The 14,008-nt window shown below is 61.2% G+C and overlaps 3 protein-coding genes across 3 annotated transcripts; 2 read left to right on the plus strand and 1 right to left on the minus strand.

Annotated features, from left to right (window-relative positions):
• Positions 1-612: 612 nt before the first annotated feature.
• ICMT (isoprenylcysteine carboxyl methyltransferase) lies at positions 613-4,188 on the plus strand. Its single transcript, XM_058818852.1, has 5 exons — positions 613-834; positions 958-1,046; positions 1,124-1,293; positions 1,948-2,165; positions 2,848-4,188. Exons 1-5 carry the CDS (start codon positions 613-615, stop codon positions 3,028-3,030), a joined length of 882 nt encoding a protein of 293 aa, XP_058674835.1. The 3' UTR covers positions 3,031-4,188.
• A 1,170-nt stretch (positions 4,189-5,358) lies between these two features.
• Positions 5,359-10,176, minus strand: RNF207 (ring finger protein 207). The gene is made up of 17 exons (XM_058818750.1): positions 9,986-10,176; positions 9,776-9,908; positions 9,546-9,690; positions 9,381-9,462; positions 9,236-9,311; positions 9,024-9,149; positions 8,870-8,916; positions 8,682-8,754; positions 8,540-8,608; positions 8,378-8,446; positions 8,168-8,289; positions 6,941-7,130; positions 6,277-6,462; positions 6,144-6,195; positions 5,939-6,056; positions 5,790-5,870; positions 5,359-5,717 (listed from the first exon to the last, which is right to left on the minus strand). The coding sequence occupies exons 1-17, from the start codon at positions 10,174-10,176 to the stop codon at positions 5,555-5,557; spliced, it is 1,923 nt and encodes a 640-aa protein (XP_058674733.1). The 3' UTR covers positions 5,359-5,554.
• Positions 10,177-11,400: 1,224 nt separating this feature from the next.
• RPL22 (ribosomal protein L22) lies at positions 11,401-13,908 on the plus strand. Its single transcript, XM_058818751.1, has 4 exons — positions 11,401-11,529; positions 11,921-12,028; positions 12,666-12,790; positions 13,692-13,908. Exons 1-4 carry the CDS (start codon positions 11,518-11,520, stop codon positions 13,834-13,836), a joined length of 390 nt encoding a protein of 129 aa, XP_058674734.1. The 5' UTR covers positions 11,401-11,517; the 3' UTR covers positions 13,837-13,908.
• Positions 13,909-14,008: the final 100 nt, after the last annotated feature.

Consider the following 14,008-nt stretch of genomic DNA (forward strand, 5'->3'; position numbering starts at 1 on the left):
TGGCGCCAGGCGCTCCCGGCGTTGTTTTTAAGGAAGTCTGGTTGTTTTAATGGGACTCTCAGAGCAGTTCCTGCTGGAATGTGGTCCTGGTTTGGGATGTTAAACAATAAATACCTGACAAGAGGTTCTAGTGAGGTGGGGCTGGTGTCTGCAGGGGTGCCTGCAGTGTCAGGACAGAGGGGAACGGCTTTAGGCTGACAGAGTGGAAATTCAGAACAGGGATCAGCAAATGTTGTCCCTGTTCGGGTGCTCAGGCAGGAGGAAGGGATGGAGTCACCGTGCCTGGAGGTGTTCAGCGGCATCTGCACCTGCCGCTGGGTGATGGGCTTGGGGATTACAGTGGCAGTGCCGGGCGGGCGGTGGGACAGGATGATGGAAAAGGTCTCCAACCCGGACCGAACCCAAACCAGCTCCGTGACCGAACCCAAACCAGCTCCGTGAGCGAACCCGAACCAGCCCCGGCAGCCGCGGCCCCAGCCCGTCCCACAGCAGCGGTACCAACTCTCGCGAGAGCGGCTCCTCTCCGCTGCTGCCGCGGCTGCGCGGGGCGGGGCTCTCGCGAGAGCGGCGGGGCCGTTTCCCGGGCGACGCGGGCGGGGCGGGGCCGCCATGATGGCGGCGGCGGTGGCGCGGAGGGGGCGGCTGGGCCGGGAGGGCCGCGCCAGCCTCTGCTCCTTCCTGCTCGGCGCCTCGGTGGCGGCGCTGCCGCTGCTGCTCGGCTCGTCGCCCTCCCTGCTGGCCGCTCCCGGCCTGCGCGGCCGCCTGGCTCTCGCCCTGCACGTGGCGGGCGTGAACGCGGCGCTGCTGCTCATCTACCCGCGGCCGCTCTACAAGGTACGGGGGTGGCCCCGGCGGGCGGCGGCTGTGGAGGGTGCCGGTGCCGGGGTGCGCCGGTAGGGATACCCCGGGCCCGAGGAGCGGCGGCGGCAGCGCCTTCTCCCCTCCCTGTGCTTGCAGATCGCCGTCCGGGCCTGTTTCTTGGGCTTCGCCTTCGGCTGCGGGCTGCTGCTGAGCGCCGGCCGCTCCGCCTGGCGCCACTTCGGATGGTAAGGGCCGGGCCGGGCCGGGCCGGGCGGGCACGGTGCCACCGGCCCTACTGAACCTGCCCTCCCTCCCGCCGCAGGTATATGTGCTCCTTGTCCCTCTTTCACTACTCGGAGTATCTGGTGACAGCCATCAACAACCCGCGCAGCCTCTCGCTGGACTCCTTCCTACTCAACCACAGCTTCGAGTACAACCTGGCTGCCCTGTCCTCATGGGTGGAGTTCACGCTGGAGAAGCTCTTCTTCCCAGGTCGGCCACCCTGTCCCTGCCTGTCTCTGCCTAGCTGCACGTGCCTTGCCTGGGGTCCATCTGCCTGGTAGCAAAGTGCAGGTGACCCTCAGCTTGCTGCCCCGTGACTGCCCTGCAGCAGCTTTGCCAGAGTCATAATCCCTCAGTGCTCAAAGCCTCTTGGGCTGGATCTTGGGAGGGCAGGGGGGAGCCCCCCCTCATTCTGAGTGCCAGGCCAGGGGATCTTCAGCCCTTTCCTGCCTTGGTGGTGCAAGAATGATGTGTCAGGTACTCCTGAGCGTCACCTTTTGACAGGAATAAAATCAAGTCATCAAATCTGTTGCTGGTTGCCCAGTCTGGGGCAAACTGGCTGTACTCAACTGTTTATCCTTGGGAGAGCGAAACTGTTCCCCTTTGTTTTGTAGCAGCTTGAGCATGTCCTTGCCTGTGCTTTGTGTTGGCTTTACTCAGTCTCTCCAGCTGGCCCTCATGGACTAATCCATGCTAACACCAAGCAGGGGCTGCTGGTTCTATCTGTTTGGTGCAGGATGGCAGTGCATGGCTGTTGCTGTCACACATTTTTCTTTGAGATGGGGGCAAAGCCCACTCACTGAGCAGCCCCCTGCACCCCTGGAGACCTGTGCAAACCTGTTGTGCCCCTCCCTGTCCACGCAGAGCTGAAGCAGATCACCTGGCTGAGCACCGTGGGGCTGCTGATGGTGATCTTCGGGGACTGCCTGAGGAAGGCAGCCATGCTCACAGCAGGCTCCAACTTCAACCACATCGTTCAGAACGAGAAATCTGACACCCACACTTTGGTGACAAGCGGGGTGTACGGGTGGTTCCGGCACCCTTCCTACGTGGGATGGTTTTACTGGAGTATTGGAACACAGGTACTGTATCCAGAGTGCTCAGATCCTTTCCTGTCATGCCCCTGTCTTTGCTGCCCATGCTGTGGTGAGGTGCAGACTGGACCTGGATTCTGCTGCCTCCCACTGGCTCACAGGAAATCTGGAATCCCTGAGCTCTCTGCCCCGTGGGATCTTTGGGAAGATCTTGTTCCCTTAATTTTCTCTGTGCAGTAAGGAGAGGTGGTAGAGCTGGGGTTTTGACTCACAACCCCCTTGGAAGCTTGAGGTGTGATTTGCTGCTGGTTTAAAGCTGGTATGCAGAGTTTTCTATATCCCTGTGGTCAGAATGCCTTCTGGGAGTGGTCAGACTCAACCTGGCTCCTGCCAAACACCAGTCCTGTGCTTGAGGGCAAGGAAACTCCCTGACTAGAGGGTGAGCTGTGGCCAAGCCTTAGCTTAGTGCTGCTGTAGCTGTGTGTTCTTGTGGCTGGCTGGGTGCTGACATTGACTTGTGTTTCTGTGGAGAGAGTCCATAAGGTTGGCACATGGATCTTTTGAGAGCTGGGGCAGTGAAGCCAGCGCTGCCTTCGTCGTTCTGGGGAGAAACCAGTGCTTGTGAAGTTTCACAGGGAGTGTTGGGGTATTTTCTTTTTCTGTGTCAGCGTTACTGGAGGGGGATGAGCTGTGTTCTCGAGGGGGTGCTCACCAGCAGGCTCTGTTCCAGGTGTTGCTCTGCAATCCCATCTGCGTGGTGGGCTACGCGCTGGCGTCCTGGCGCTTCTTCAGGGAGCGGATCGAGGAGGAGGAGATCACACTCATCCACTTCTTTGGAGAAGAGTACCTGGAGTACAAAAGGAAGGTGCCATCGGGTCTCCCTTTTATTAAAGGAGTCAAATTGGAACTGTAACATGGGCATAAACCAGGCTGACTGAGCAGACGCCCGGCTCCTGCTGCGCCCAGTGCCCGTGTGGCACCGGCATCGGGAGGTGCCTGTTGGTATTTCCTGACCACTCAGGAGGAGCTGGTGGAGGGCTGCAGCTTTGGGCAGCTTGCTGGGTCACTCACAGATCAGAAGCTCGTTCCTGCTCCTTGAGATCAGTCCTTCGTTGCACATTCAGGGATCTTCCAGATAACTTAGCCTGTAGCGACCCTAAAGAGAATGAATCCTGCCTGCAGCAGCTGAATTGTCTTGGAACGCCTCTGGAACTGATTCTACCAGGAAACAGCACTGCCCTCCTGGCCCTGGGTGGGGAAGGTGCTAGGCAGCAGATTGTTCCTGTTGCATAATTCGATTTTAAAGCTTTCTGACCTCGTGAGCCCGGTGACACGACTTTAATCTGCTCGGGCCAAACTCCCTGAGCTGGCACTGGGGCAGCCAAGGGAGCAGCCTCCAGCTCTGCCCTCAAAGTGCCAGAGTGCAGCATGGCACCACTCACTTCTCTCTAGGCCTTGGGGTCTGCAGGGAGGGTTCTGCTGCTCCCCTCGTGCCGCTGGATCTGAGCACCTCTGGGCCCTCTCCTCGTCCCTTGGATGCTGCTGTGGGTGCAGTGTCACTGCTCCAGCCGCTGCCTCCTGCTGCCACCTCTGTTCCTTCTTCCTGCTTCCAAATCACGCTGCTTCCTATCCTGCCAGGCTGCCTCTGTCTTGCAGAGATCCCAGGATTTTGGGTTGTGAAAGAGCCACAGCTGCCAGGCTTGCTAAGGGCTTTAGTCCCTGAGGTCCTCCCCTGCTCTTTTGGGCAAAAGCTGTGATGTTAGGGCAATTAGGAGATGCTTCTAAGGAAATCTCCAACCAGGAGAAGAGTTGGGCTAGCTAACGCTCTTTTATAGTAACCATTTGGAAATGGTTCCCACTGAGCTGTGTGATATAACTTTGTTGTTATATACCAAAGAGGTTCACTGTTTTCTTGAGTTCTACATTATTCTTCCTTGCTGGAATGGAAATGAGTTGCTTGTCAGTTCATGCTTGGAGCTTGTGGTGTTCCATGGGGAAGGTGCTGCGGTACGGCTCAGGAAGGGGCACTTGGTGAGAATAGCTTGGGTTTGGGTTTAGGTTTTCTTTTTTTATATAAAAAAAAAAAAAAAAAAAAAGAAAAAGAAAAAACATCGTGGGCTTCTGTGTGGTTATTTGAAGGTCTTTTGAGGTGCTGGTGGCATCATGGAAACTGGAATGCTTTATAATTCCTGCTGGGTTCTCAAAACACACCAGCACTGTGTTGAGGCATGATTGTGACTCAGTGACTTGTGGGGCTGTGACAGGGATGAGGCTGACCCTGACCCTCCGTTTGTCCTTGCTGAACTGATGCAGAGTCCATCCTCCACTGGGTTTGCTTGATCACAGAGCATCTGTTGATGCCCTTGCTGCTGACTTGACCTTTGATGAGCAGGGTTTTGGCTTGGGAGAAAAGAACAAAGGTGAAAACTCACCAGTTGGAGAGTGCTGATCTGTGCTGGGCACTCAGAGGCTCCCACTTGGCCTGTTCGTGTCTCAGGGAAGCACTGACTGCAGCCAGTGGTGCCTTGAGCAGGTTAATCTCTAAGCAATTTTTTTTATAGGCAGTAATGTTCCTGCTGTGCCCTTGATCAAAGGAGCTTTGGAACAAGTAATTGTCACTTGGGTTTGATGTGCTGTTTGACAACAGAAACAAAGCCTCATTCCCAGATTGTTCTTCAAAGTAAATGAACCTTGATCCTAATGTCACAAGTGCTGGTTCCAACTGTGCAGGCTCTGTCCAAGCAGGATGTGTTGGCACCGAAAGAAAGGGATAAACTCCACCCTGAGCAAAACTTTCAGTGGCTCTTGAAGCTTCTGAGACCAACAGCTTCTCTTAACCTTTTCTTTTCCCAAATCCTGTGACCAGAAGCTCTGTGAGGGGACAGCAGCTTACCAGGTATGGGGAAGGCATGTGAAATTTTAGGGAAAAGGTGGAGTAAAGTGTGAAACCCTGCCCTCTGTGCCACACTGATTGGTGAGTTCTTAGTTCCCACATGTGCAGGGAACCTCTAGAGCAGCTGTTCCTGGCACCCAGCCCATGTTGGTGTGTAGCTGCCCAGAACTTCAGAGGATGCTCCATCACCTGGCTGTGTACGCCTGGCCCTGCCCTGCACCAGGAGTTGTAATTTTTCCCCATAATTTGTCAATGTTGTGGTTTTAGGAGCAGCTGGACACCCTGAGCCAGCAGATCCCTTTGTCAGCACTGCAGAACCACGCAGACATGGACAACTGCACCCTTTTATTTCACTCTGACACACGCAAGGAAGAGCACAAGGAGAGTTTTTCAGGAGCAAGTCCACCTGAGGCCGTTGTATGTGCTGCAGACACGGCTGCCCGGGCTGTTTCCTGCCCTGGCTTGTGGCACTGGGCAAGAGGAGCTGGTCACTCACCAGGGCATGGTTGTGCCCAGCAGCCCAGCCATGTGCCCAGCACTGGGCTTATGGTGCTGGCTCTTTTGGGGTAGCAGTCTCTGCTCCACTCTTCTGCTGGCCCCTGCAGCAGTCTTTGTTTTTTGGGGAGGGGTCTCCAGGGGTGTCCTTGGGTGTGAAGCCCTCCCCAGGGCAGGCTGAAGCCCCCTTGTTGCTGCCAGGTGAGGCATCCCTGGGGAAGGGAAGACACCTTGACAGGGTCACTGTGTGGGAAAGGACATGGGAGGTGCTTGCTGTCACCTACCTTGGCACCACTTCATTGTTGTCACAGATCTTGAGCAGCATCTGGGCCTGTTCTTCTCTGGGCTCCTGGGGCTCCTGCAGCCTGTGGCAGGATGGGTGTGAGCCATGAGCTGTGTCCCCCCTGGCCCTGAATGTCCCTGCACCCCTCACCTGGGCTCCAGGCGCTCCTTCACTTTGGCGATGGAGCGCACGTAGGGCGCGATCTGCTTGGTGATGGTGCTCAGGCAGCTGTTCTCCTGCCTCAGCTGCAGCAGGTCATGGAGCTGGGCTGGGGGCAGAGGAGTGGGCTGGGACACGGCCACCCCCCCAAGGAGGGCACGGGGGGCACGGGGAGGGAGCGTGGGGTCAGCAGTACCTTCATAGATCTCCTGCTCATTTGCTACCCGCTGGTAGGTCTCCTCCCAAACCTGGAAGAAGAGAGGGAGCTGGGCAGAATGCATTGGTACAGCACAGAGGGGCCCTGCTCTGCCAGGCCGTGCCAGCTGTACCTCCTCAAAGACGCTGCGCATCATCTCCACGGCGGAGTAGTGAGCTGCGATCTGCACGTCCATCTGCAGCGACTTCTGCAGGATCTCGCTCATGATCTCCGACTTGATGAGCGAGTGGTGCTTGGTGAGGTCACGGTGCAGCTCCTGCACCTGGTCCTTCAGGCCCTGGATCTCCGTCTGCAGCATCTGCAGGAGCCAGGGGGCACAGCCATGTAAGCAGCACCAACCTGACCCGTCCTGTCCTGTCCCATCCTGCTTCCAGCCATGTCCCTACCCAGCCCACAACCCTGTCCTGTCCCATCCTGCTTCCGGCCATGTCCCTATCCAGCCCACAACCCTGTCCTGTCCCATCCTGCTTCCAGCCATGTCCCTACCCAGCCCACAACCCTGTCCTGTCCCATCCTGCTTCCAGCCATGTCCCTATCCAGCCCACAACCCTGTCCTGTCCCATCCTGCTTCCAGCCATGTCCCCACCCAGCCCACAACCCTGTCCTGTCCCATCCTGCTCCCAGCCATGTCCCTATCCAGCCCACAATCCTGTCCCATCCTGCTTCCAGCCATGCTCGCTACCCAGCCCACAACCCTGTCCTGTCCCATCCTGCTCCCAGCCATGTCCCTATCCAGCTCACAATCCTGTCCCATCCTGCTCCCAGCCATTCCCTACCCGGTAGGTGTTCTCGTAGTTGCGGCAGTGCTCAGCAAAGGGGGTCTCACGCCCCTCAGCCAGCAGCACCTTGGTGCTGATGTACCGGTGCATCGTTGGCTTCTTCACCATGGGGCCAGTGGACATTTTGTCACTGCTGGGGGGGCAGCTGGGCACCATGAGGGTCTTGGAGCATTGGCCACCGGGGAGCCTGCAGGGAGAGGTGACAGTGACGTGCTGCAGGTGTGCAGCAATGGGGGTGAGGTGCAAGGGACCATGCTGCCAGCTCAGTCCCACCACCCCTTGGCTCCAGTGGGACACACCACTCCCACACGTCCCTTCCCTCACCCAAGCACAGAGGTTCAGTCAGAGGTACCTTATGTTGCCCCAAAAATCACATTTCTGTGGGCTGCTCTCCGTATTCCTGCAGTTTTGGAGCCAGCTGTGGCAGTGAGAAGCCAGGAGCTGAGTCCAGCACCCTCCAGTTTCTAAAGGGTGGGATACAGCTCGCTCTCTCACCGCTGGTATCTCCTGGCCCCTTGGCAGGCACTACTGCCCCTGTGTTTCCTCCCATCCCGTGGTCTCCCCATGCTAACCACCACCAGCATTGGTCCTACCGTGCAGCGCCGTGCTCCCCCTGCCCGTGCTGGGGCCAGCAGCCCCCAGGAGCTCAGCCACCCTGCAGTGCCAAGCCTGCCTGGGGGCGAGGAGCGGTCCCCATGGGGCGGCAGTGCCCGTTTGTCCTCTCTGGCTGGGAGGGCCTGGCAGGGCCGGTGCTGCCGTGACATCAACAGGCCTAAATATATCCCTGGTGAAGAATGGCCGAGCACTTCTCTGAAATTCTGATAAAAATAGTGGCGGGCAAAGAGGCTGCGGCACCACGGGCATGTGGGCGAGCAGGAGCTGGCCCAGGTGGAGCAGCCATGGAGAGGGGGCAGAGCCCTGCAGGGAGCATGGCAGGGGCTGGGCTGGGGAGCAGAGTGAGGCTTAACCAGGCCCCCAGCTGCCAGCCCCGCTGCTGCCCACCCCTGTGCCACCCACCCCGCTTCCCAGAAGTGTCACTTGAAGCCTGTTGTTCATCAGTGCAGCTGTGCCTGTGCTGTCCTGGTACCCCTGCTGAGGTGACAGGCTCAAGGGCAGCAGCAGGGGCAAGGTTGGCATGGTGAGATGCTGAGGGGACTGCACAGTGTGGCACGTGGCAGGGGACACAGTAGCACGTGTGCCTTAGGTGCAATCCTAGCACCTCACATGTTGGTGCCAGTGATGCCAGGTCCGATGCCACCAGCGCTGCCCACCACGGAGCGGCGGGGGCTGAGCATCAGGAGGGGCTCCAGGCAGCGGGCAAACTCTGCCCGGTACTCGCTGTTGATCTGGGGGGAAGAGAGGAGAGCACAGCTGGGCTGGGGCAGGGCTGGCAGCTGGCACTGCCCCCTGGCACTGCAGCTGGGCTCTCTCTACCTTGCTGGTCTGGGCCGGCCGCAGGCGATGAGGCAGCTTGACAATCCTCTGCAGCCTCTCCATCAGTTGCTGAAAGGCAGCAATGGTGAGGGGTGCTCAGCACCTTGCCCAGGAGCTCAGCAGTGCCACCCTGACCACCCCTGCAGTGCTGGTGACACTCACATAGCCCAGGTCCAGGAATTCAGCTTTGTTGGCAGAGCTCAGGAAGGCCGAGCAGGTCACCAGGTGGACCTGTGTGTGTGGAGAGGGTTTGTCACTGCCTGGCTTTGGTGTCAGGATGTCCCTGCCTGCTGTGAGGCCCTACCTGCAGAGTGGGCAGCAGGGAGGCAAGGTGGGCGAGCTGCTCCTTGAACGCCTTCTCCTTTTCCTCGTGCTGGCTGAAGTAGAGCAGGGCATGGCACAGCCTTTGCAAGACTCGAGGGAGCCATCCAGCCCCAGGCACCCCAAACCACCTTGGGAAGGGGGGACGGGGGACAGCCCATGCTCCCTCACCTCTGCACAGCTTTCAGGAGCGTCTTTTTCCTCTCGGAGAGCTGCTCCTGCAACGGCACAGCCACCCTGTGTCCTGCAGCCACCCCAGTCCCTTCCCAGTGCCCTGGCTATGTCCTGCAGGCACAGGGCTCGGTGTGCAGGTGACAGCTCACACCTGCATGCGGCTGAAGAGGGAGTTGATGGCCGCCTCCTCCTCGCTGGCACTGTTCCGAACCTCCTCGATCATGGCCTTGAGCAGGACGATGGCCTCACGCGTGGAGGTCTGCAGCTCCTTCACAGCCTGCCCAGGGTGGTGGCAGGGTGGCTGCAGTGCAGGGGACAGCACTGCACCCCCTTGCCACCCCCATGCCCCCCAGCCATGCCCACCATCACTGCCTGGTCCAGGCGCTGGCAGCCCTGCATGTACGCGGTCTCGATGTCGATGCAGTGTGCCCGGCTCTCCCTGCAGGCACAGACATCAGGGAAAGCACAGGATGGGGCACACAGCAAGCCTGGGGGTGGGAATACTCACCCCTGCATGTCCCTGAAGCAGTTGATGCAGAGCATGGACTTCTTCTCAGTGGAGAACATGATGTAGGGCTCCTCGTGCAGTGCTGCAGGGGACAGGAGTGTGGCATTGCCCGGCATGGCTCAGTGCAGCATAGCATGGCACGGGGCAGCCTGGCACGGCACTCACGGCACTTCTTGTGGATGTCTTTGGTGCGCTTGGAGAGGGAGACGATCTCGTGGCGGGCGAACATCCTGGCACGGTGTGTCTCCTCACGGCATGGGGCACAGAGGGGCTGCCCACAGGTGTTGCAGAAGTACATGGTGTCCAGCTCCTGTGTGAGGGGACACAGCTGGTGGCAGGCATGGCCCTGCCAGGGTTCCCCTACCCATGCTGCCAGTGCAGCCCGCTGCCCTCACCGCCTTGGTGCAGCAGCGGTCGCAGTTGGCACACTGCACGTCCTCCTCGCTGTCGGCCGAGCTGTCCACCAGGAACTGCAGCAGCCGGTCCACGGGGGGCAGCCCCGTGCCTCCCCTCACCACCGAGGGGTGCCTGCATGGGGACAAGCATGGGGACAGCTCTGGGGATGCAGGCAGCAGGGCTGTGCCCCAGTCCTGGCTGTCCCTTACCCGCAGAGGGGGCAGCGCAGGCGGCCGTCGCTGGCACGGCCTCGCAGGCAGCTGGCACAGAAGTTGTGGTAGCAGTCGAGCAGGCAGGGGTGCTGGTAGGGCTCGTGGCAGAGCAGGCACACCAGCGGGTGGCAGTTGGCCTTCTCCAGCTCCGAGCAGCTGCCCAGTGGGGAGAAAATGCCACCTGCCATCTGTGGGGTTGAGAGCAAAGTCTGTGCCCAGAGACCCCGTGTGGCACCAGTTTGTGAGAGCACTGTGGCTGCCACAGAAAGGACAAAGCCTGTCCCAGGGCCTGTGAGCTGCTGACTATTTTTAGGTTATGAGCTGCGTGGCACGAGGCCGCCCACAGCACACCCCTTCCCCTGGTATCACAGGCTGGGGGCTGCAGTGCTGGGTAGGATGGTCCCCACAGCAAAGTGTCCCCATGGTGTGTCCCCCAAAACAGGAGCATCCCCTGGGATGGGCTGTCCCCTCTAAAGGAGCATCCCCTGCAGCACAGCATCCCCCGGGACAGGGGTGGGGGTTCCTCCAGGACAGGGTGCCCCCCGGAGGAAGCATTCCCTGGAATGGGGTGTCCCATGCCCAGGGGTGTGCCCTAGGGTGCCAGCCTGGCAGTGAAGGCAGCCAGGTGCCCCACATCCCCGTTCTGGGCACAGGTGTGTCCCGGCCAGGTGAAGGCTTTACCTCTCCCTGTATGTGAGGCGGGGGATCCGAGCCGAGCTGTGCTGCTGCTCCCCGTGTGCCGGCAGGAATGAGCGCGGTGCCGCGGCCCGCCCGTGACGCGGGGCCCCCTGGCACTGCCGCTCGGCACGGCCCAAAAATAGCCCCGAGCGCTCCTCGGGGCCCTGCGGCGGGGACGGACACGGCACTGCCCTGCACGGCCACCCGGGCTGCGGGGACACGGGCACCTGCATGGGCAGCTGACAGCCCGCAGAGGTAAGGGGGGCACCCATGCTCCCCGGGGTGTCACCCGGTGCATAGTGAGGAGCCCCGCCGTGTGCGGGATCGCTCCATGCACAGTGAAGTTCCCACTGTGCAGGGTAACGCTGTGTGAAGTGAGCAGCCACAGGGTGTGGGGGTCACTCCGTGAGGCTCCCGGTGTGCGGGGGGGTCACTCCGGGGCGCGGGGGTCGCTCCGGGGTGCTGGGGTCCCTCGGGGCGCGGGGGTCGCTCCGGTGTGCGGGGGTCGCTCCGGTGTGCGCGGGGGTCACTCCGGGTTGCGGGGGCCGCTCCGTGCCCGGTGCTCACCCCGTTCCCGGTGATGCTCCGGTGCCCGCACTCCGCACGTGCCGCTCCCCGCGCTCCGCAGGCTCCGCCCCCGCTCCCCACAGGCCACGCCCACACCCAGCCCCGCCCACAGCCCGGCCCCCGCGCCTGCCCCGCCCTTCCAGGCATCACTGTCCGCTCGCAGGCTCCCTGCGCGGCTGCGACCGGAAGGGATCGACGCTATCGGCGCTCTGTTGAGACGGCCGGAGCGCGGTTGTGCGCAGGCGCGCGGGCCGCGCTCCCTTTCTGCCTCGCGCGGAGCCGCCATGGCGCCCGCGGTGAGTGAGCGCGGCACCGGCACCGGCCCCCGCCGCCCCGAGCCTGCCCCCGCCGCCACCGGGACACCCCCTGCCCGGCCCCGAGCCCCCGGCACCCCCGCCGCCCGTCCCAGCCCCGCCGCCTGCCCCCGCCCGCTGCTTTCCGCGTGGGGCCCGGCCTGGCCCTCCCGCGCCTTCCCGCGGCCCCACGCGACTCCCGCCGGCCATCCGGGCCGTGAGGGCGGGCAGCGGGCGAGTCCCGTTCCCCCCGCGCTGTGCCCGATCCCAATCCAGGCCCGGGCCTTTCCCCTCGCCGCCAGCCCGGGGCTCGGCCCGGCCCCTCCCCGCCGTCCCTCAGGGCGCTCCCCCGCCCTTTCTCTCTCGCTCACCGTCGCTCTCTCTCCCCCTGCAGCAGAAGAAGCCAGCGGCGAAAGGTGGTAAGAAAAAGAAGCAGGTTCTGAAGTTCACGCTGGACTGCACGCACCCCGTCGAGGATGGAATCATGGACGCCGCCAACTTCGTGAGTTCGGGGCCTCCCCGGGAGCCGTGATGGCTCCGCCGCTCTCGGGGGCCTTCCCAGGGTGATGCTCCTCTCCCAGCGGCCTCGAACATCCCTGGCCTTCCCTCGGCTCTGCCCTGCTCCCTTGAGGCCATCCCATGGGCAGAGCAACAGGGAGCGCTGAGGCTGGGGATGAGGTTGGGTTTGGGACACCTTGTTGTTAAAGCACATGCGTTGTCCCTGTCGATGGGCAGTTTTCCTGTCTATCTGTGCTGGGTAAGTTTGGGTCATGGCAGGGATGTAGTGAGGCATGGATGCTAAAGTTTGGTGTTATGAGCCTATGCCTGTCCGCACTGCACTCCAGCAGGGACCTTGGCAAGCTTGGGGCTGAGGGGAGCTCAGAGGAGCCTGACCCCACTGTCCTGACTGTCCCCTTGGAGGGCAGGAACATCCCCACCACGCCAGGTCGATACGTTCAGGCCTGAGCACCTCACCCAGGTGTGGCTTTGATGGGTTGGATTAGCGTGGCCTGAGCTCTCCGGAGCTATGGGGATGCTGGTGTCTGTCCCCAGCCCCAGAGCAGCAGGCACAGCCAGCCCTGGGGGCTGTGCCAGCCCTGGGAGTTGTGGCCCCAGCTCACAGCTGTGTTCTCCTGCAGGAGCAGTTCCTGCAGGAACGGATCAAGGTGAACGGCAAAGCGGGAAACCTGGGCGGGGGCGTGGTGACCATCGAGAGGAGCAAGAGCAAGATCACGGTCACGTCAGAGGTGCCCTTCTCCAAGAGGTGAGCTGGGGCAGGCCAGAGTCCTGCTGGGCCCTTGGGCAGTGTGGCCACAGGTGGCCCTTGGCAGGGGATGCCCAGTGTGCACTGAGCCTGTGGCAGGCGGAGCTGCCAGGGAAGAGACGTCCCAATGCAGGACTTTGTGGTACCTGGCACTCACTGAGTGGCTGCTCTTCCGAGATCTATGAGAGAGGAATGTGTTCAATATTCCAGCTGGGAAGGCTGCTGGGCTGGGCAGTGAGGGGCCTGCAGCCAGAAGGGGCTGAGGGGACAGTTTAGGGGTATCTGCAGACAAGGTCTCTCAGGTTGTTCATCTTTTGGTCCTCCTTGGGCCGACATCAGCAAAGTGTGGTTGTGCCAAGGTGTGCCACATTGTTCCCCTTGTCCTGTGGTGCTCTGGCCCTCTGCCTGCCTCTCCTGGCTGCCTGTCCTTGGGCTGGCACGGGCATCCCGGCGTTGTGCCACGGCAGAGGTGGCTCAGGAGCCAGCTGGGAAAAGCAGAGCTGTGTGGGTGGTGGGCGTGCCCTGCCCCGTGAGCACCTGCCCTTCTCCCAGCGCTGCTGCTCCATGTTGCTGCCACACCTGGCACATCCCAGCAGCGGGTACCCACCATCCCAGGGGACATTCCCTCTGGGATGGGTGCAAGGCACTGGGGTCACAGCCTTGTTGGGGCAAGAATGATCTCCCAGGACCTGTGTTATGGCATTGTGGTGTGATTCCCCGGGTTGCAGTGTTCCTGGAAGGGTTGTTCCTGGTGTTTCCTGGAAAGGGCTGTGCTAAGAGGTGGCCAGTGGGATGTGTTGGTCCTGCTGGACAAGGGAATAAAGATTTATTAGCCAAAATGGCTTCTGGGGGTCTGGCAGGGGGCAGAGGGGCACTGCTGTCAGCCATGCCTCTCCCACAGGTACCTCAAGTACCTGACCAAGAAGTACCTGAAGAAGAACAACCTGCGGGACTGGCTGCGCGTGGTGGCCAACAGCAAGGAGAGCTACGAGCTGCGCTACTTCCAGATCAACCAGGATGAGGAGGAGGAGGAAGAAGAGGATTGAGCCCCGCCGCTGCTGACGGCCATTTTGTACAGTTTCACTTTTCTGCAATAAACAGCAGCAGAGTTGTTCATAGCCCGTGCTCGGTGGCGGCTGCGGCTCCGGGGGTCGTTTTGGGGGGATTTGGGGCTTTTCGGGGAGCGGCGGGCGGGGGGTGTGGCCGGGGGCGTGGCTC

The sequence above is a fragment of the Ammospiza caudacuta genome, chromosome 22 (assembly GCF_027887145.1).
Source record: "Ammospiza caudacuta isolate bAmmCau1 chromosome 22, bAmmCau1.pri, whole genome shotgun sequence".
NCBI lineage: Eukaryota > Metazoa > Chordata > Aves > Passeriformes > Passerellidae > Ammospiza > Ammospiza caudacuta.